The sequence below is a fragment of the Hyaena hyaena genome, unplaced genomic scaffold, assembly GCF_003009895.1.
Source record: "Hyaena hyaena isolate Hyena2069 unplaced genomic scaffold, ASM300989v1 scaffold_931, whole genome shotgun sequence".
Taxonomy (NCBI): Eukaryota; Metazoa; Chordata; class Mammalia; order Carnivora; family Hyaenidae; genus Hyaena; species Hyaena hyaena.
The window spans coordinates 304,809-325,912 of NW_024081564.1; the positions used below are offsets into that span (position 1 = coordinate 304,809).

The following is a 21,104-nucleotide window of genomic DNA, read 5'->3' on the forward strand; positions in this document are numbered from 1 at the left end:
CAGAAGGCCAAATTTGAATGAATATAGGAGAAAGTAGATACTCCAGAGAGCACAATAATGGAAAAAGAGTATGAAGGAGAAAAATAAATACATCCATACCTGAGTAAAGAAAATCATTAAAACATTCAAGATGAAAGATACAAAAGTTGGGCAAAAGAGATTCAACCTACATATAACTGGAGTCCCAGAAAAATATTTTTCAGACCATAATTGAACAGAACTAATATTTAAAACTGTAGCTTTTTCAGAAATTACTTAAATCTGTATACTCAAAGGCATCTGCAGGCTGGGGGCAGGACTGGGGCTGGGGCCAGCTGAGGTACGGCCCGGGCACCCTGCTCCACATTGCTCAGTGCTCCCCCACACTGTGCACCCACAGGAGGGGGTGGCAGGAAACAATGTGACATCAGGTTAGACCCTGGGGCAGGATTAGCTGACAGAGAGAAACTGCACATTCCTGTTAACTCCATTAAGTACCCACAGTTTTTGGCAGGAAAAGTGAAATGAGTCACTGATTCTGAGATGTCAGTGCTGATAAGTAACTTTGAAAAGAGTAGGTGGGTCCAAGTGACAAATGAGGATTGTGATTTTTACTGGATGAGTGTGAAAACCAACCGAAACATTCTGAGTGTCAAAATTGGCTATCAGTTCTCAGACAGTCACATGGTCAACCACTTTCTGAGCCACTGAGAAGTGACTGGCAAGATCTGAGCATGAAAAATATTAAAAGCTACAAGAAGAGCTAGAGAGAGAAGGGGGTTCCTGGGCAGAAAAAGCTGAAAGTGGAAAACGCCTCCATCAGGACTTGGTTTCGGCACCTGCAGCATCCACCGGCTACAGCTGCTCACACGGGACTTCAGAGCCTCTCCCGCTCGCAGACTGACAAACCCAGCGCAAAGCCCAGGGAAGGGGCGTCTTTCTGATGCACACGCTCTCGCAGATCACACAGAGGTCCCAGACAGCCGTGACCCTGTCCACTGAAGAAGCTACGTGACCTCTCTGCCCATTGATGACCCGTTACTAATCGGCGGGAGGAGGGGTGTGTCCTGGGTCTCCGTGCCACCAGCTGAGCTGTTCCCCGTGTAAAACTGGACTGTGCTGCTTTTGCACAGGAAAACACACCCGCGGTGAGTTGGAGAACATGGGTGTTCATGTCCCCAGCGCTGCCCCGCAGGAGCTTGGGGAGCACGGCCACATCCACGGGAGCACGTAGACCGAGAGTGACCTGCGGCCCTACCCGGAGGGCACCCGAGGCGACGGTGACCCGCGAGCTGCTCGGGGAGACCCCCTGGGCCACCGTGCAGCCACTGACTGCGGACGATATGGCGCTTGGGGTGCGACACCACCACAGAAGACCAGCTGGCCTGGCTGACTGAGGGGAGCGCCGTCACCTCCAGCCCCGCCAACAGCCAAATCCCTGAGGACAACCTGAGGACAACCCCCTCGATACTGTGTCCCAAATGTGAGGTTCCGGACTACACAGGGAACAAGTCACCCCCAAGGAAGTCACTGGCAGTTAGGAAACTCGTGATCCTGAAGAGCTGGGCAGGATGACGGGGCCCAGCGGGGGCGACAGAGTGGCTGGGGGAGCCGTCCTCACAGCCTGGAAGCGAGCGCCAGTAAGCACAGAAGACTGCAGCCTGGACCCTGCCAAACACTCACTACCGGGGCCCGTTCCCAAGTCCCTTTCCCTGGAGCGTGTTCCCTTCCTAAGCCCCACAAATAAAGACTCTTCTTCGGGACGTTAGAAAAAATAAAAATAAAGTACATTGTCCCCTAAGATACCAAAAAGGAGCATTCCCAGTTAAATACTTCGGTCCGGTATTTTATTTATTAATGTTGTTACCTGGCAATTCACACAAAATACAGCATGTAGCCATGCCTTTCACACGGAAAGCAATTTGTGCAATGACTGATAAACGAATAAAGAAATGAATGAATGACTAGGGTTTAAAATAATCACGCTTCACCAAAAATAACACGAGGGGCTTTCAAAACTCCTACATTATTGTTATTAAAATACTCTTACTTATGAGGCGCCCAGGTGGCTCAATCGGTTAAGTGTCTGGACTCTTGATCTCGGCTCAGGTCATGAGCCCTCAAAACGGGAGTCTGAGCCCCATGTTGGGCTCTGTGCTGACGGCAGGAAGCCTGCTTGGGGTTCTCTCTCTCTGCCCCTCCCTCGTGGTCTCTCTTTCTCTCAAAACAAATAAACTTCAAAATAAATACTACCACTTGCAAGTCTCAAACACTGGCCAATAACCAAGCTTTTTAAAAACACTTTTTAATCACTTCTCGGCCTTTTAGCTAAGATCAAGTGTAGTATCTTCTCATCAGTTTAAAAACACTTTTTACCCTAATGTGCAACAATATTAAACAGTTTCCACAGGAATGAGTGGGTCTCACGGCTGAAGACCAACAAACCCGCCAGAGCAGTACATACGTGTCTGTCCTCGGCACCAGAAGCCACGTAGCGTCCACAAGGGCTAAAAGCAATTCCGCATGGGTAACTGTGGGTCGGATGTCCTTCAAAACGGCGTTCACATCTACAGGAAAAAGAAGAAATATCAGGGGAAAAAAACCAATGTTTTAACTTTTAACACAAATGAGGAAAAAGACACTGACTTGTGGCTCATCTATACAACAACGAACAAACCAGCAGTGAGAGAGAGAGCACACTCTCACGTGAGAATTCTTACATGGCCAGCAGGCTGTTCCAGAGACCCTTAAACATAGAAACAAGTTCTAAAATCGTAAGCTACTTGTGTCAGTGATTCGAAGACTTTGGGAGGCGCAACCTTCTATCAAGGCTGGTTAAGCGCCACACCAGCTATTGATGAGGTGTGGGGCTCGCAACTGTTTGCCGTAATGTGGGCCAGGGAATCGATGCTTTACTGAGAAAATGCCCAACACCAACACTCTCCGGGGTGGCCAGGGCCGCCCTAAGAAAGCCTTCGCTACCCGCATGGGGCTGGGCCCCGGGGGCGCTGCACGGTCACACCGAGCCCTGACTCCAGAGCCCCGGCGCCTGTCCCAGAGCCTCGGGGAACATCCCCGCCTCACGTCGGAGGGGCTTGTGTGTGTGTGTAATGATTGGAGATAAGAGGGAAGACTGTTAATTCTGCCCTTGTGAATCCATGGGTGTGCATATACACACACAAGCCCTTCTCGTATTTTGTTGCATACGTCATAAATTTAGTGTTTATTCCTCCTGTATAATTACCAAATACGTATATTTTTACAGAGCAGGAACGTACATGTATAAGCCGTAGTTTATGACACCTGATCACCTCCCTGTACATCTCTGACTCTCAGGGGCCACAGGTCACACACGCAGCAGAGGAAAGATCAGCACCTTTTATTTTAACATTTCAAATTTACATGGCCTGTTCTGTGTATAAATCACTTTCCTTAGACTGGTCAGTGTGAACAGATTCACCGCAACCTTGTCCCATTTGGGAGAAACAGAAACTAAGCCAAGCGCGCCGGGAGCTTTAACAGAACATGTGCCCCGGGCCCCAGCTGCAGTCGTAGCCGGGGAGGCCTCACCTCAGGGTTCTCAAGTCCCACAGCTTTATCCCATCGCCAACAGCTGTGGTGGCAAAAAGGTTATACAGCTGACATTGCTGGGTCGTGAAGGATGATCCCTGTAATTGTACAGGGAAGAAACAAGGTGCGTTCTTCAAAGGCTGAGTTAATAAACATGATACTAATCTAAAGTAAGAAATTAACACAAAGTTTCTGTTCTTATTTATAACAATTTCAGAACTGGGCTCCAAGAACCTCCTTAAGGATAACTAGTAATGGTACACTTTGACCTTGGGAATTATCGGTGTATGTTTTCCAAATATGAAACGCTACTGAAAGTTATAAAAGTACTTTAAAAGATCAAAAGACTACAATATTAATACACCAAAATTAATTTTTAAAGTATACATGGCGGTGCCTGGGTGGCTCAGTCGGTTAAGCGTCCGACTTCGGCTCAGGTCATGATCTCACAGTTCACGGGTTCGAGCCCCGCGTTGCGCTCTGTGCTGACAGCTCTGAGCCTGGAACCTGCCTCAGATTCTGTGTTTCCCTCTCTCTCTGTCCCTCACCCTCTTGCACTCTGTCTCTCTCTCTCAAAAAAAATAAACATTTAAAAAAAGTTTAAAAAAATAAATTGCAGATCATAATACATCTTCAGTAAATCTGAAAGATGCCCTTGTTAAGTCATTCGAGGCTTGAGGTCAGTTATCAACCAGCGGACTATCGAATCCTAAGACCCGATGCAGCTGTCTGTGCACTGGCTTGTGTGAAATCAGGCGCGTGTGTCACCAGGCGGGGCCCCTCTAAGGACCTGCCTCTGATCTGATCGTCACCTCCCCTGGTGCTCTAGCGACTTAAAAGGTCTCATGGAATGGAGTGCACTCCATCTACAGAACCATTTTTGGCCCCAAACACTAAATATATTATGGTTCATACAATGTCCATCTCCCTTTCATGTCGAGAATATCCAAATTACTAAGAAAAATTTCATGAAATATATCTGAAAGCTTTTATCCTTACAATATGCATATACCTAGAAGTGACTCTTCAGTTACCAACAGGAAATGAAGATTTACATAAATCCATAACAATAACAAATACTTAGAGAGTCTTAACTCTACCAGACAGCATTCTAAACACTGAACATTTCATCCTCACAACAAACTTATGAGACATAAACTATTTTATACCCATTTCAGGTGACAAACATGAGACAGAGGAATCAGGAGTCCACTCACGGCCACCCAGCTCCTAACCTCAACGTGGATTAGTGGTCCATCCAGCAATTCAACAGACATCCAGCAAACATTCAGAAATCATCTACTAAATGCTGGGCACTTCGCAAGGCACTGAGTGTGAGAAGAATAAAACAGAGATCTAGTTTGACAGAAAGGCAGATGGACAAATGACTATATAGTAACAGTACCTTCCAATATTGCTAATTTCCTGAAGCTAACCAGTAAAAAAACTGAACGCTTTCACAGGGATAAAAAGAGAGTTATAAATGGTTTTAATCAGTCCAATAGAGGCTAAGGAAGAAGAAATGAAGCAAAGAAAATTCATGATAAATAAATGGAGTGGAAGTTTTTTTTCTTCAACATAGAAGAGAAAGCACAAAATAAGATCAAATGTATGAGTAATCACAATAATTGCAAACAGACTAAACAAGTTAAAAAAAGAAAAAATTTTTAGTTGGATTTCAAAAAAAACCACTTAAAACATATTATTTTTAAAGGCCGAATGTGAAAGGTGAAAGAAACAGCATATATTAAATAAAAGAAGGCAAGACTGATTATAAAAGTACCAGAAAATAGATATAAGGCAAATAAGACCTAATTAAAAAAAGTTTATAAATATTATAAAATATAAGAAGTCTGACATAAATATAGCCAATAATAAAGCCTATAAATACATAAAGCTAAAATTAGTAGAATTGCAAGAAGTAACAAGATTACAATCATAGAGACAAAGATATTAATCACATTTCTCTAAATAAAAAAGGAGACCAAGAGTACAAAAACAATTAGTAAATCTTGAATAATTTGAATATAATTAATAATGTTGGGCCAATAGACACCCATGCAGATACGTTCCAAGAGCACATTCTTTCCACACACATGTAACACCCATAGAAATCAGCCAGAGAGCCAGGCTTCTCAATAAATACAAAGATCTCAGCAGCCAGGAGACAGTCAGTGTTAGTAGAGCATATGCTCCGGCGCAAGACCGTAAAATCAGACATCAGCAACAAAAAGATTACAGAAAACAAGCTCACATGTGTGGAAACCTAAAAGCATATCTAAATAAAGCCTAGGTTAAAAAATCATAATGCAAATTAGAAAATATTTACTGCTAAGTAATAAAAATACCACATGCTAAAAACAGGAAGATGCAGCTAACGCAGTATTTAGGGGAAATTTATAGGCTTAAATGTGCACATCACAAATGCACGGAAATGGATGAAGTTCATACCTAAAATGTGGAACAAAACTCAGGTAGCAGAGAGATGCACAGCTTGCTGCTGCTATGTAAGAGAACAACGTACCACACAACAGAGAAGATATTTCCAAACACGTCCTTGGGAAAGACTCACACCAAATTCAGTCGTGGTTACCAAAGAAGGAGACAGAAAGGGTGGAATTATATTTCTACCCATAGGCATTTCATTTCTTCAAAAAAAAAACCCCACAAGATCTAAAGATAATAAAGCAATATATTTTAAGGCAATCATGGATTTCAGTGACCATTATTTCCGAGAACCTCACATTTTCTGTGTGATAATATGTTTTCATTAGAAAACTAGTTAAAGCTTTACATGGTTAATTTTCCAATTAATTTAGCTGTCTAGCATTATGTATTTACATCACCAAAAAGCATATATCTTATGTAGGCATAGAAAAAATATAATAGTCAAGTTTTTATTATAAAGAAAAAGCACTATGACTTTTAAAGAGATTGATAAACCATAAAAGATTTATGTATTTTCATTATGAAAATCAGCCACTTAATCACGTAACACGGTTTAAAAGAGGAAACCGTGGCGCTGGCTTTCTGATGCACGCGGCCCCCTTGTTACTGTGAGAACTAAACAGACGGGCTCGTCCAGCACGTGCGGCGACCGCACATTCTCGGGACCGCGCGCCGGGACGCTTGCGCAAGGGCCGGACTGATGTGTGGCAGGGGGACAGGTGTGGCTGTGCTGGCCGAAGCTGAAAAGAAATTAGAAACCATCTATTTTATGCTTCACCGGAAACACGACACTTGAGCTCCTCAAGTGGGACGTTTTCGCTGACGACCCCGGGTCCCCGGCTGCTTGGAACACCGGGGTGTATGTGGTGCAACTGAACAGACTTCAAGAGAAGTTGAGGAAGACAAGCTACGACACACCGGGGCCTCGGTTACCTTACACCCGCTCCCCTTCCTTCGCACACCGTTCAGAGGGTTATTTTCAGGAAGTAAAACCAGTTCCGTTCCCGCCCAAAACCTCAGGACTGTTTTTCCTAATATCTCACCTCTCAGCCAAGTGTGCGCCACGACGGCCCCCAAAGAGTCACCGCCGCTGACAGACCACGTCACTCTGCGGCGGACTCGGCTGCCGTGCGGCCACCGCACACGCGGCGACTCGGTGGGGAAGAATCTTTAAGCCGTTTCCTAAAGCAAATGCACTGAACCTCGTAACAGAGAGGGGGGCACACGGAACGGTCGCTCCGTCACCAAGGAGACGAGGCTCTGCACCGGCGGCGGCCGGCAGCCACAGGACACCCCCGCAGTGCAGCCCCCAGCCCTCCGCAGGGGCCCCTGCACGCAGGCACGCGGCAGAGATCCACGTGTCCGTGAGGACGCTGCCCCAGCCTCGGCCCCTGAAGCCTGGGCCACAAAGCACTGCCAGCGGGGCCACCCCGTGTCCCACCTGGACGGCAGCAGCCAGGTCCCTCCAGAGCCGGGGTCCAGGCCCCAGACACATCACGGCGGGCATCGGCCGAGGAGCCGGCCGTGCGCTGGGACACGGCCCCACCCGCGAGGCCAGGAACACGGGCAGCGAAGGGGAGGGGAGAGGCTGGTGCTGCCGCCCCTGGGCCCACCGAGGCCTGGGGGGGGCGCCCTGACTGGCTGGCGCTGCTGTCTGGGGGGCGCGTCCCTGCTTCCCCATCCTGCCTGCCTGGTGGGAGCTCCCGCGCAGAACCACGTGTGCAGCCGTGTTTGCAGAGCGCCAGGCACCCCCGCTGAGCCGCGCACGGGGCACAGCTGGGACCGCTGTCCGCAGCACACGTCCGCGCACACGGCTCACGCACACCAGCACGGCCGTCGGCGAGGCCCCTCACCCTCCTGCCCCACCTTCGCGACGGCCGCCTGTACCTGCAATAATCCCGACGAGCCCGTCCCCGTCAGGGGCTCTGGGCCCGACGCCCACCCCTGGCTTCAGCAGCGGCCTGGGCATGAGTGGTGCCCGTTGCCTGAGCGCTGCCCCCCGAGGCACACCCGGCCCCTCGGCTGCTCGTGTGCCTGCTGCCCACGTCCCCTCCACGGAGAGGCCCCCCGAGGAGGCTTGTGCCTGACGTCGAGCGAAGCCACTTCTCTCTTTGTGAAGATACAAAGTCCTCAAGTGTGAGGACACTGCTCTCCCCTTCACGCACGTGTCCCAGCGCTCAGGACGGGCCAGATACACACTTGTTCTGAGACACAGTTACGTGAAGTAGTTAAGGGCACCTGAGTGGCTCCATCGGTTAGCATCCGACTCTTGATTTTGTCTCAGAAATGATCCCAGGGCCCGTGAGATCAAGCCCCGCATCAGGCTGTGTGCTGGGAGTGCGAGTCTGCTTGGGATTCTCTATGTCCCTCTCTCTCTGCCCCCCCTCGCTCTCTCTCAAAAATTAACATTAGATGAATGAGTTAACAGGCTAATACAGACACGTACACACACACACGTATACTCACATATCTGGACACGCCGTTGCTCACACACCTAAACGCGCGTGTGCATGCACACGTGTGTACGTACATGTGTGTGCATACAGCCCTCACACAGTCCAGGCCACGGGAGTGCTGGGGACAGAGGGGCAGGTGCCGGGCATTCCGTCTTGGTCACCCCCGAAGGCCTGGCAGTGGCGTCACACACGCGGAGCGGCGGCACCACTACTGTGCCCACTGTGCTATCGGGGTGGGGGCCTGGCAGCGAGGGGCCGGCAGGGAGGCTCCCCGACCACGGGCTCCCGCGGGGCTCTGCGCCACGAGCTGGGCGGCCACACAGCCTGCTGGGGGCACGTTTGCTGCCGGCGCGTCTCGGGACCGGACTGCGGTCTCCACTTCCACGTCTCGGAGTCGGGGCTCCGGAAGGGCTGAGTCCATGCAGCCAAGCACGTCACGCCCGGCACGTGGGGACGGACACTCAGTGCACACGAGCTACAGCAGGCGCACCTCTAAGTGCGCAACAGGGCAACTTCCGGGGTTTGCCGCCTGCTGCCCTGGCGAGAGCCCCTCAAGGAGCTAAAAGTCACCAGGCCTTGACGCATCCCACAGAAGCTGCCTCCGGCACAGAGGGGCCTGGGCCCAGCCTGAGAGCGGACGGCCCACGCCAGCACGTGAGGACTCCGGATGGGACGGCACAGGAGCGCGGCGGAGTCTGCGTCAGAGTCTGATTCCCTCTCAGAAGTTACTGGAAGCCCGAGGGATTGAAAGGGAGACACGGACATGCTCCCTTGTGCCAGCAGCAGGCCTGGGCCTGGGGCGAGGGAGGGCCCGGTGCACACAGCTGCCCGGGGCGGCAGAGCGACCTCATAACATCGAGCTCCACCTGACGACGTGGGACACAACACAGTCCCAGGCAGACGCGGCTTCCCCGCCTCCCGGGACACTGTCCCCAGCACCGCAGTCACATGTCTCATCTCACGTGAGACACAATCGTCAGCTTCGTGCAAATATGACCCACGTCCACGACTGCCACGTCCGTGGTGCTGTTTCTCTGAAAGCAATTTCTAACTCAGCTTCTGATCCTCTACCGCAAGCAGCAAATTCTTGGACATTTATCCCTCACCTTCACCCTAGTGGGAACAAAGGGAATGTGTGAAACTGGGCGCCTTTGCGAAGAGAGAGCTTTCTAAGGCAATGTCCCCGGTCTCCATAAACTTACATTTAAAAAATAAGAATCAGTACCATTTAACGAGCTGCATGCCCTCATGCAGTCCCTATGACAGAGGAGGTACTGCGCACAGACACGTACAGTCTTTTACCACAAAATGGGAACAGAGAGGAAAGGAAACAAGAAAATCCCAAGATGTCAGGAAAAACAGCCTTACATCATTTTGCAAAATGAAATAACTTCTTTTGAATATATGAGAAAAACTGGTTAAGTTTAAAAGAATTGTCTTTAACGTTATTTTAAAGCTAGAGCTTTATTTTTTATAAGTAAACTGCATTTAAAAGTCCAAAAGTATATTCTGCATTTCCAGTTTAGTCAGCCTAAACAATTTAAAAACAAATCTGGAGGGGCGCGTGGGTGGCTTAGTCGGTTAAGCGTCATGATCTCGCGGTTCGTGGGTTCGAGCCCCGCGTCGGGCTCTGTGCTGACTGCCAGCTCAGAGCCTGGAGCCTGTTTCAGTCTGTGACTCCCTCTCTCTCTGACCCTCCCCTGCTCACGCTCTCTCTCTCCTAGAAATAAATAAAAATATTTAAAAAAAAATAAAAACAAATTTGGAACCGAATGGAAAAAAAGTTCAGACTGACATCTGATGCACCATGTTTCATCAAGGTGAAGTTTTCATGGCTCTAGGATAAACCCCAGAAACAAATAAAGAAAGAACAAGTAAAAGAACAAGGAAATAGGGACTTATAAGAGCAATGTTGACAAACTGCTTTCCGTACACAAAAAATGATAATAGTGATGGTGGTGGTGGCGGTGGCAGTGATGGTGATGGTGGTGGTGGTGGTGGCAGTGATGGTGGTGGTGGTGGTGGCAGTGATGGTGGTGGTTGCGGTGATGGTGATGGTGGTGATGGTGGTGGCGGTGGCGGCGGTGGTGGTGGCGGCAGTGGTGGCGATCGGTGGTGGTGGCGATCGGTGGTGGTGGCGGCGGCGGTGGCGGCTGCGGTGGTGGCGGTGGTGATGGTGATGATGGTGATGTGGTGATGGTGGCGATGGTGGTGGCGGCGGTGGTGGTGGTGGCGGCGGCGACTGAGGAGGGAGTGTGGGCCAAGCTGAGGGCCAAGTGCAGGCCAACAGCAACCCCCCCCAGGGGGGATGTGTGTGGGGGGTTTCCGGAACACCCCCGGCCGCCCAGGAAGAGGGGAGAGGACAGAAAGCGGGTGGCTGACTGAGGGAGGTCACAGCCGTGCAGGACGCGAGTCTCCTTCAGTTTACGGAGAACTCAGTAAACTGCAAGACAAAGGCAGACTTACCCAGAGCCTCTTCTCCAGAAACCTATAGACTCCGTTTCCTGGAGCCCTAATATCACCCTCGGCAAGACGGAAGGGGGGCTAAGCACCCGCCATGGTGATGGGGGAAACTGAGGCGAATGAAAGCTTAAATTCCCTGCTGCATGCAGCCCACAGACGAGTCCTTGAAACAGGCAGAGGGACCTCCCGCTAGGAGCTCAGCCGCCTCGAAGAGGACCCTTTGCTGGGGCACAGGGGAGTCCTGGCCTCACATCACCCTGACCTGTGAGTCTCCTTAAACATGGAAAAGTTCCTTCGCAAACCTGCTTTCTCTCTCCCCCTCGAGTACATGCAGGCGGTCCTGCCCGAGCTTACGGCCCCTGATGCACATCCGCAGGGTCTCCTGACTGGGGTTTTCCTAAACAGTAATGAAGACGTTCGCCTCACACAACTAGCCGCTCAAGGTCTTGGAAACCTTGCTTCCAGAATTCCTTAGAGACTTACTCCATCCCTGACCTCCTCCCAACCTGAGGGTAAGTAACGAGTTACCCGCCGCCACCCCAGCGCCGCTCTTCCTGCCCACGGGTCCTGTCCCCGTGCTTTAATAAAATCACCTTTTTTGCACAAAAGACGTCTTCGAGAATTCTTTCCTGGCTGTCGGCTCTGGACACCCCCACCATCACCCTAAAGCCCCATCAGTGATGATGGTGATGATGGTGATGGTGGTGGTGGTGGTGGTGACAGGCTCAGAAATGACCACCTCTACTAAGAATCATGTGGAATAAATTCAAAAATTAAATGAAAAAATGTTTTTCTATTAATTCATAATATATTAGAGACAAAAAGTAACAAGCGTCAGAAAGCATGGTGAGGAATATTTGAAATGTAACACAACATAAAAGAACATCACACTGAAATTCATTTATCATACTGAAACATTTTAACTCAAGAATGGAAATTTTGGTAAAATTAGTCAACTCTCACCTACTGTATTAACTAAGGACACACAGAAATTATAGAAAAACTAAGTACACAACTTTATAACATTTCAAGAGACAGACTTGAATTTTAGAAATCTTTACCTTCAGATAAATTTTATAGGTTGCAATTAGAGAATGATACATGAAGCATCTTTAAATGCTATCTGTCAAAGCCTAGCCCCACAACCTACGTGCTGACAGTCTGGTTCAGAGGCCCAGACCCCCTGCGCTGCCGTGTCACTTCCTAACTAAAGAACTGCTTAACAGCTGGGACGCAAATCGCAGAGTGCTGAGTGCGCAGATGCTGGCTGAGCAGATTCTAAGCAAGAGGACTGTTCTGGGCACAAAGGGGACACCAATCTGCACTCAAAGTCAAAGGCCTTTGCCTGAAAGTTTCACTCAACAACTTCAGCAAGTCACAATCCTCCAAAATTTGACATCAAAACGTCGCCTATCGACATCTCACTTAGTTGCACTTGAATTTAACAAATCATAACACCTAAAAAATAAGACAGATATTAGGCTCACAATCATTTAAACGTGGCTCGATTATCAAATTCATTTAAAAGTAGAATTACATAACGTCTAATAATCAATCTTAGACTCAATCTGGACAGATCTTATGGTGAAATTGGCAAAAGAGACACAGGACCACGAGGCGGCCCTGCCCACCCCCGCCGTGACGAGCGACCCCTCCCCTTGCAGCCCTCCCAGAAGACACGGGATACTGACCGTCCCACACACAGCGGCTATGACTCATATTCACTATGTTTTTAAAGTTTGCTATCTTAGTAACCTCATAAAGTGTTCTAAAATTCTTCAAAGGAATTGCTTCATTCATTTGGGAGGCCTACTGCGCAGTGTTTAAAATGTCTTCGTTCTGTTTTTACATAAGATTTTGTACAAATAGAAGGAGACACAGATAAATACTCCTCTCCTCCACACCTTTCTTCAAGCTGGTGTTTTCCATCCAGTGTCTGCAAGTGGGAGGAACCTCCAGCCAAAATGTGAAACGTACGAAGTGACCCTCCAAGGACTCAATGGTGCAGAGACCTTGGGGGCGAGATGCCTCTCGGAGCCTTCACAGGGCCTCCCCGCGAGACCAGGACACTCACAAATCGGGAGCAAGTGATGGCAGCATGACCCTCAGGTTGGCCACCCGCCCCTGGGAGCTCCCTGGCCCCCATGCCAACGCTCTGACCCTGACCCGGGCTCACTGACACCTCCTGGCCCTGCCTATGGAGCCACACAGACTGACGGCTCTCGGGAACCCACACACGGAAGCCTCAGGCCTGCCCAGATCGACACCCAGACAAGGTCTCCCTCTGGACCCACGGCTCCAGCACCCACTTATCCAGAAGGACAGCATCTGCCTCGGAGGGTGCAAGTCCATGCTCCAGAATCTGTGTCCTTCCGCATGCAAACCAGCTACAAAACTTCGCAGACGATCAGACCACACCTGCCCTATTAAACGGAAACTTAAAGGAAACTTAGAATAATGTGTTGAAAATATAGGTAACAGAGACTTTCTTTTTTTTTTTTTTTTAATGTTTTTTATTTATTTCTAGGAGAGAGAGAGAGGGACAGCGTGAGCAGGGGAGGGTCAGAGAGAGAGGGAGTCACAGACTGAAACAGGCTCCAGGCTCCGAGCTGGCAGTCAGCACAGAGCCCGACGCGGGGCTCGAACCCACGAAACGAGAGATCATGACCTAAGCAAAAGTCAGACGCTTAACCGACTAAGCCACCCAGGTGCCCCAGAGACTTTCTAACCAATCCAGTAAGACTTCACTTAAAAACAATATTCCTCTTGGGGTTGGGGGGACGGGGCACCTGGGCAGTTCAGTCGGTTAAGTGTCTGACTTCGGCTGAGGTCACGATCTCGTAATTTATGAGTTTGAGCCCCATGTAGGGCTCTGTGCTGACAGCTCAGAGCCTGGAGCTGCTTCGGATTCTGTCTCCCTCTGTGCCCCTCCCCTGCTTGCACTCTGTCTCTCTCTCTCTCTCAAAAATAAATAAACACTAAAAAACTTAAAAAAAAAATACTCTTGAAATCATAATGCACATTTCAGAAAGCATTATAAGTTCAGCCCTTAATTTGGAAGGTCATTCCAAATATACCAAAAATCAAAACTGCAGTTGTAGTCTAAAAATCAAAAGTTTTGCTCACAAATCTCTTAGATGCCCTTTTGGGTAGCAAAGTGTCTTTTAAAGTAAATGATGAGACAATGAATTCATCAAAACAGCACTTCCTGTCATCTTGGTCTGTAACCCTCAGCTGTGGGTAGTTCTAAGCTACTTCTCTGTCAACACAGCAGCCACGTCCAAACAAGAGAAACTACTGGTCCCTGAAGGCTGCTTCGTGCTCCTGCGCGAAGTGCATGACCGTCCCTCAACCCCGGGAGGGCCGGGGACATCCAGTAAGTGGTAATGTGTTATAGTAAAGCTGGAAAATGGGCCCATAAAATTTAAAAAAAGGACGAAAACATTTAACATGATATTAAAATATCTTCCAAGGTCAGGCATCGAGGCTTGGAGAACTTAATGACTAAAAACGAGCATTGAGTTTGGTAGCAAACTGGTACACAACTGCATCATCCGCTTGTACCTGTTAAATACATAAACACAATTTTACAAACGGCACACGGTCAAAAACTCACCTTGTTCTGACAGATCTGGTGGACGGGCCGTGAGTGGGCTTCCGCGATCACGGCTGCGCTGCGGCCCGCGTTGAGGTCGAACGCCTCCACGCCCCTGTCCCGGCCTGCTGTGAGCACCAGATCTGCGGGGCAGTTAGGGAGCTAAGTCCCCTCAGCAGCCCGCCCCAGGGAGCGAGCAGGCCCGTTCATGCCCTTACTCCCTCTGGGCGCCAGGAGACACACAGGGCCACTTTCCGAGGCTCCAGAGGCGTGGTCACAGCCCTGTCCCCGCCCCTCTCTCCTAGTACATTCAAAAAACTCTAACTTGGGACTTTCAATAAATTAAAATTTTATAAGAAGAATTCCTAAAGATCAGAACTTTGCTTGTAAATAAATCAAAATCAATGCTTTTTAATAGAAAGGAATGAGGGCCGCCTGGGTGGCTCAGTCGGTTAAGCGTCCGACTTCGGCTCAGGTCATGATCTCACAGTTCGTGGGTTTGAGCCCCGCGTCGGGCTCTGTGCTGACAGCTCAGAGCCTGGAGCTGCTTCAGATCCTGGGACTCCATCTCTCTGCCCCTCCCCACTCACACTCTGTCTCTCAAAAATGAATAAACATTAAAAAATAAAAAACTTTTGGACTCAATTTCATATTCAACAGTTACTGCTGTAACTTTCACCAGCCTCCACAGAGGCGGGACAAAGTCCAATTAAGCAAAGGAAGTCTGCAGAGGAGGTCCGCAGCAAGTGTACCCGCTCGTTTCTAAAAAGTACGAAACTACTACATATTCAATAAACCGCGGACAGATCAGAAAAGTCCGGCTAGGTCACCCCTCTGTAGGTCACATGCTGTTGCATCCACTGTTAATGCTCCTTTTCACCATGGAGATGAAACTGCCACACACACAATCAATGCCGAAGCCGTGGGCCCCCAGCCCAGCGCCGGGAGCCCCGGCCCGGGCAGACACTTCTGCCAGGCGGACGGTGCTCGGGATGTGAAAACACTGTGAGCAGAGACAAGGATACAGGAATAAAAGTCGTTCACGGCGGATGAACTGGTGATCTCGGCTGGACCAGCTGTAGGAAGCCTGAAAACAGGTCTGCAGCTGCTCTTCTGTCTGTATCTGAAAGGGAAACAAGACACTTGAACTCTATGTTCCCTCCACTACAGTGAAGCCTGCTGGGCTTTAAACCCTGGACAGGGGGCGCCTGGGTGGCTCAGGCGGGTAAACGTCCGACTCTTGATTTCGGTCGGGTCATGATCTCACAGTTCGGGGGTGGGTTCGAACCCCGCATCAGGCTGTGTGCTGTAGCATGAAGCCTGCCCGGGACTCTCTCTCCGTCTCTCTCTCTGCCCCTCACCTGCTTGTGTCCTCTCTTTCTCTCTCAAAATAAATATAACTTTTTCAGAAATTGAATATGAAGAAAGTTTTCATAACACTTAATGATTATACTTTGTAACGTCAAAGAAATAAGTCAGCTACCTTAATTTTCCTTTAGGAAACCCTAGCTTTTCATTTAGGAGAACTTCATGAAAAAATATCAATATACAAAGCCCAAAATAATTCATTCCTACCTTCAAAAAAGCAAATTTTTCTCCTAATTCTAAAATAATTATGTATACTTGAGACATCCGCCCCATTATAAATTATCTATATTTACACTTAAACATGTTCTTATTATCTTCTAAACGGTAACATAAGCAGCAGTTGGTTTAATGAACATTTGGCCTCAACAATTCCTAACAACAATCCCCTAAAGGCAAGGAAGCTGCTGGCAATCTCAGGATGTGATCTCGGCCTAGGGAGGGCGTGGGGGGGCGGAGGGGAGACAGCGGCCGCCGGCCCAGCTGGGCAAGGACTAGCCCAAGCAGGTTCAGGTCGGTGATGGGGCAAAGGGGCAGGGGGCGCGGGTGGTGCTCGGGGTCTGAGCTGCTGGGAGGCTGAGGGGAAAGGCGGGGAAAGGTCGGGCGGGAGCCTGGGGCCTTGATCAGGGTCGGCACAGGGACGGGCACCCAGAGGGGTCACTTGGGGAGCAGGTGCTGGGGTGGAGGCATGGGGCTCAGGGGACAGACGGGGCGGAGCCACAGGAGGTGTGTAGGAAAGCTCAGTGACGTGCACAGACCCCATAAATTACCGCGCATCCCTGCTGACAGGGGGCAGGTAACGGGCAGGAAGCGGCGGCTCCGAGGGAGAGCCGTGCTCGGCTCCATGGACAGCACGGGCCAGGAGACGCAGCTCAGGAAGAGCAGCGGGTGCCGGGGAAGAGAGGACACGCGCGCTGAGGCCACGGGCAGTGGGGGTGTGCAGGGGCTCCTGTCCGAGGCACAGCACTCCGGGGGCATCGCGGGCCACCCACGACCTCAGGCTCAGAGGGGGAGGAACAGCGTGCTGCTGGGCGCACAGCATCTCCGTCTCTGCTCCCAGAGAACAGGCGTGCACCGGGGGCCGGCCCGCGGCCTTCCAGAACACCAGGCAGCTCTGCCGGGAGGTGCCCATGCCTGCAGCCTGTGCAAGGTCCAGAGTCCCCTCCATGGAGCCTCGGCCGCTCCAGAGTCGCCACCTCCAGCTGGCGCTGCTACACGTATGAAACGCTGCAGCCTGAGCGACAGGCCTGGGCTCCCCCCCAGACAGAGGGGAGGCTGCCCGGGCTGCGCACCACCACCCGCTGGAGGCTCGCGCCTTTCACCAGGGAGCACGTGAGCGCGTGCAAGGCCAGCGCGGGAGGACGGCGTGAAGGCCACGTCCACGCCCTGGCTGCACTACCAAACCCGCGAGGACACGAGGCGCACCGGGCTCCCAACAGCCAGCAGCCCTCATTCCTCCTCGCCGGCCCCCAACACTCGCCAGCGAAAGGCAGCAGGTGCGTGACGCTGCAGCCCAGGGGACAGAGTGTGGGCGCCCACGACAGGTGTGGGATGTGGGCTAGAGGCGGATGTAGAGACGGGACAGGTAATCCGGGGAATCCACCCAGGGCAGGCAGGACCTCCGCTCGGTTCTGACAAGCTTCACTCAGTAAGCACGAAGGACCAGCGGCTCACGCGTCTTCCTTTCTCCTACCTGCGATGGGCGCTTTCCCCTGCCCTGGCTTCTCCCTGTGACACTGCGCATGGCTGGGGGAGGGGCCGGGCGGCCTGCGGGGCATCTCCGGGACGGGCTGAGGGTGAGTGCGTGCCAGGCAGTGTGCACGGGGAAGGCCACAGGGTGATGCCACCAGGGCCCTCTGTGCTGCATGTCTGTCCAGCCCCAGGACCCACGCTCTGCTCAGGGGTCCGTCACACCTGATCCAAATCCATCGTGGCCTTAGCACACGTTTCTGGGCCTGACCGAGAAGGGAGCCACTCTCCCAGCTGAGATCTGGGACGTGTGCCACGTGGGCTCCTCCATCCACAACTAAAAAGCGACCCAGTAAGGCCACCGAACTGACAACTTGCCCACACGTCTCCCAGTGGGCACAACGGGGGTGAAACAGATCCCACAGTGACTTGCAAGCCAGACCCTGAGCTCAAAGTGCAGAAATACGGCTCGTGCAAACCACAAGTTCCAAAGCACAGGCGAGCTGATGCAGGGGTGACCCCCCCATGTGCTGCAGAGGTGAGTCTCCCCGCAATTCGCCTTGTTTACACACTCTGACGGTCCCTGTGGCCTGCAGCCTCCAGCAAAGTCGGCCCTGCATCTCGCTGTAAGAAATACGGATGTGATGCCTGTAGCTACGGCAGCCACCTTGACTCATAAAGTGAGAGGCAGCAGAATGGAGGGCGCTGGGCAGTTCTCGGTGGGGACCCCCACCCTGTGATGAACGCCCCCCGGCCCCTCCAGGTGGCTCAGGGTGTGCGGGAGAACCGTAATCAGGCCCTTAGTTACAGGAAGGAAGACGGCACCCCCTGCAGGAAGGAGGCGCCCCCAGAGGACGACGGGCCTGCACCCACTCACCATGCGCGCCGCATGCATACAGCTCGCTGCTGGGCACGGAGAAGAGCGTGAAGACCCCCTACGCGCCCCCCACAGCCCCGCTTCCAGACAGGCGCACCGCAACCCAGCACAGCACCCGGAGACCCTCGGCAAGTCGGGAGAAGCCGGGATCGGTGGGAGAGGACAGGTGAAGATGTGTGTCATGCTCCCACCGCATAAAATCTCGTGACAGCGGCACAATCATAATTGTGCCGTCATAATTCTGATTACTATGAAAGGTGTGTTGCACTTAAACACTAAGTAAAGTCACATGGAAACCTAGAGACACAGCAAGTCCAGAACCACGGATGGGTCGCGGCCACCAGGGTCTCAGCAAGAGGCAAGTCCCAACAGCACGACATGGAAGACGCCCCTGTCCACTGATGGGCGGGTGAGGGGACACAGTGGGCACGTGTGCACAGGCAGACACACACGCAGACACAGACACACACACGCAGACACATAGAGAGACACACACACACAGACACATACAGAGAGAGACACACACACAGACACATACAGAGAGAGACACACACACACAGACACATACAGAGAGAGACACACACACACAGACACATAGAGAGACACACACAAACACAGACACATAGAGAGAGACACACACACACAGACATATAGAGACACAGAGACACATAACAGAGAGAGACACACACACACAGACACACACGCAGACACATATACAGACACACAGACACGCAGACACATACAGAGAGAGACACACACAGACACATACAGAGAGACACACACGCAGACACACACACAGACACACACACGCAGACACATACACATAGACACACAGACATGCAGACACATACAGAGAGAGACACAGACACACAGACACATACAGAGAGAGAGACACACACACAGACACACACGCAGACACATACACAGACACACAGACACGCAGACACATACAGAGAGAGACACACACACACAGACACATACAGAGAGAGAGACACATACACACAGACATATACAGAGAGACACACAGACACATAGAGAGACACACACACAGACACATACAGAGAGACACACACACACACACACACACCACACAAACGGAATGTTACTCAGGCACAAGAAAGAACACAAACTGGAATTTCAGTGAAATAAGTCTGAGAAGAAGAGACACTATATGATCTCACTTACGAGTGGAATCTCAAAGCAAAACAACGATGAAACACAAACAGATTCATACAACCCACATCGGGGACAGAGTGCAGCACAGGGAGTACAGCCAGTGGCACCGGGCCCGGTGGTGCTACACTCACCCGGGTGAGCGGGGCGGGGGCCTGGGGGGCAGAGGGAACGGGAGGGAAAGCTCTGGAAAGGCAGCCTCTCATTATCCCTATAACTTTCATTTCTTTAAAAACTTTGGAAACAAACAAATGTTAATATTGACCAAAAGGAGGTGTAGCTAAACAGGCATTTAGTACAAATACTCAGCACACGCATGTGTGGGAAACGTTTCATCTCCAACTTCGTCATAAACACAGCAGTAATCGTCCCGCACAACAGCCATCAAAGGTGAGAACTCCACGTTCCGAAGCCCCGGAGCCTGTCGTCACCCGCCCTGGGCCCCGTGAGCGGGGCCGCACGTCGGGCCCCGGGCGGGGAGAGGCCGGTCACCAGGCCCTGGCCAGCAGCCTGCCAGGAGGCGATCACGTAACATTCACCACCGGAAACACCTGTTTCACACACGTCAGCCCTGGAACCCCGCGTCCCCGCCGAGAGGGAAGCCGGCAGAGGAGGCTACGTACCTTCTTCTCTCGTCCTTGCTCGTGTCGATGTGGTACTTCAGGAGCTGGAGTTCAGGGCCGGCAGAAGACAGTATGAAAGTGTCCATGTAGTAAAACTGTGCGCAGCGGACGGGCTTCGGACACAGGGCTCTGCCCTGCAAGGCAGACGGGGAGTGGCCGCCGACGCAACAGGCCTTACCACGGAACTCCGCCGCTCGAAACACGACAGTCTTCGTCTCAGCCCCACACGTCTACCCCACGTGTTCAGACAGAGCGTCAACCTGCTTCCAATTTTGTCCCCTCTCTGACTACTTCTAAAAGAGGTTCCACGGAGCAAGTATCTTGAATTCTGGCCACTTAAAAACTTTAAAATGAGACCGACACGTGGCAGCGAGCACATGAATAGCGAGGATTTTATTAAAGACAGAACTGTGGCCACGGCATAGCCTGGGGTCCGCCCTCAGGCTGCATCTCAGCCGCCTGAGGTAAGAGTGTCAACAGCCCTAAAACAGGTGCGTCCCCTCCGCCTGCTGCCAAACTTCCCGACCCAGGGCCCCAGGTCCGACGCGCCTCCCTCCCGCTCAGTCTCCTAGGATTCGACCCCCCTTATGACAGACTCCCAGGAAGTGAGCAAACCACATCTTTGACAACTTGCGGTTTGCGGGCTCCTCAGCCCGCTACCCTGTTCCCATCTTGGCCGTGAGAGGGGCACCTCCCTCCCGGGTTGCCTCCCCCTCCCCAGGCGCTCACCCCCAAGCACATCTAGATGCTCACACGTACTGTGTGTACGTGCACGTTAGGTACGCGGGCAGGTACACATACGCACGTGTTTGAGAAAACACTTCATCGTCAGCCACTGTCGGAGCTCCGGTGTATCCCTGGCTCAC

At 51.4% G+C, this 21,104-nt stretch overlaps 1 protein-coding gene and 1 pseudogene across 1 annotated transcript in view; one reads left to right on the forward strand and one right to left on the reverse strand.

Moving 5' to 3' along the window:
- Positions 1-21,104, reverse strand: part of WDR27 (WD repeat domain 27) — a 159,865-nt gene that overhangs the window by 85,494 nt on the left and 53,267 nt on the right. Inside the window, exons 19-23 of the mRNA XM_039221028.1 lie at positions 20,239-20,372; positions 15,537-15,634; positions 14,533-14,654; positions 3,550-3,647; positions 2,444-2,546 (exon numbers count right to left, since the gene is read on the reverse strand). Of these exons, the coding sequence (XP_039076959.1) occupies positions 2,444-2,546; positions 3,550-3,647; positions 14,533-14,654; positions 15,537-15,634; positions 20,239-20,372 (555 nt within the window). The remainder of the gene's footprint in view (positions 1-2,443; positions 2,547-3,549; positions 3,648-14,532; positions 14,655-15,536; positions 15,635-20,238; positions 20,373-21,104) is intronic.
- On the forward strand, positions 2,288-2,397 carry LOC120222980 (annotated as a pseudogene).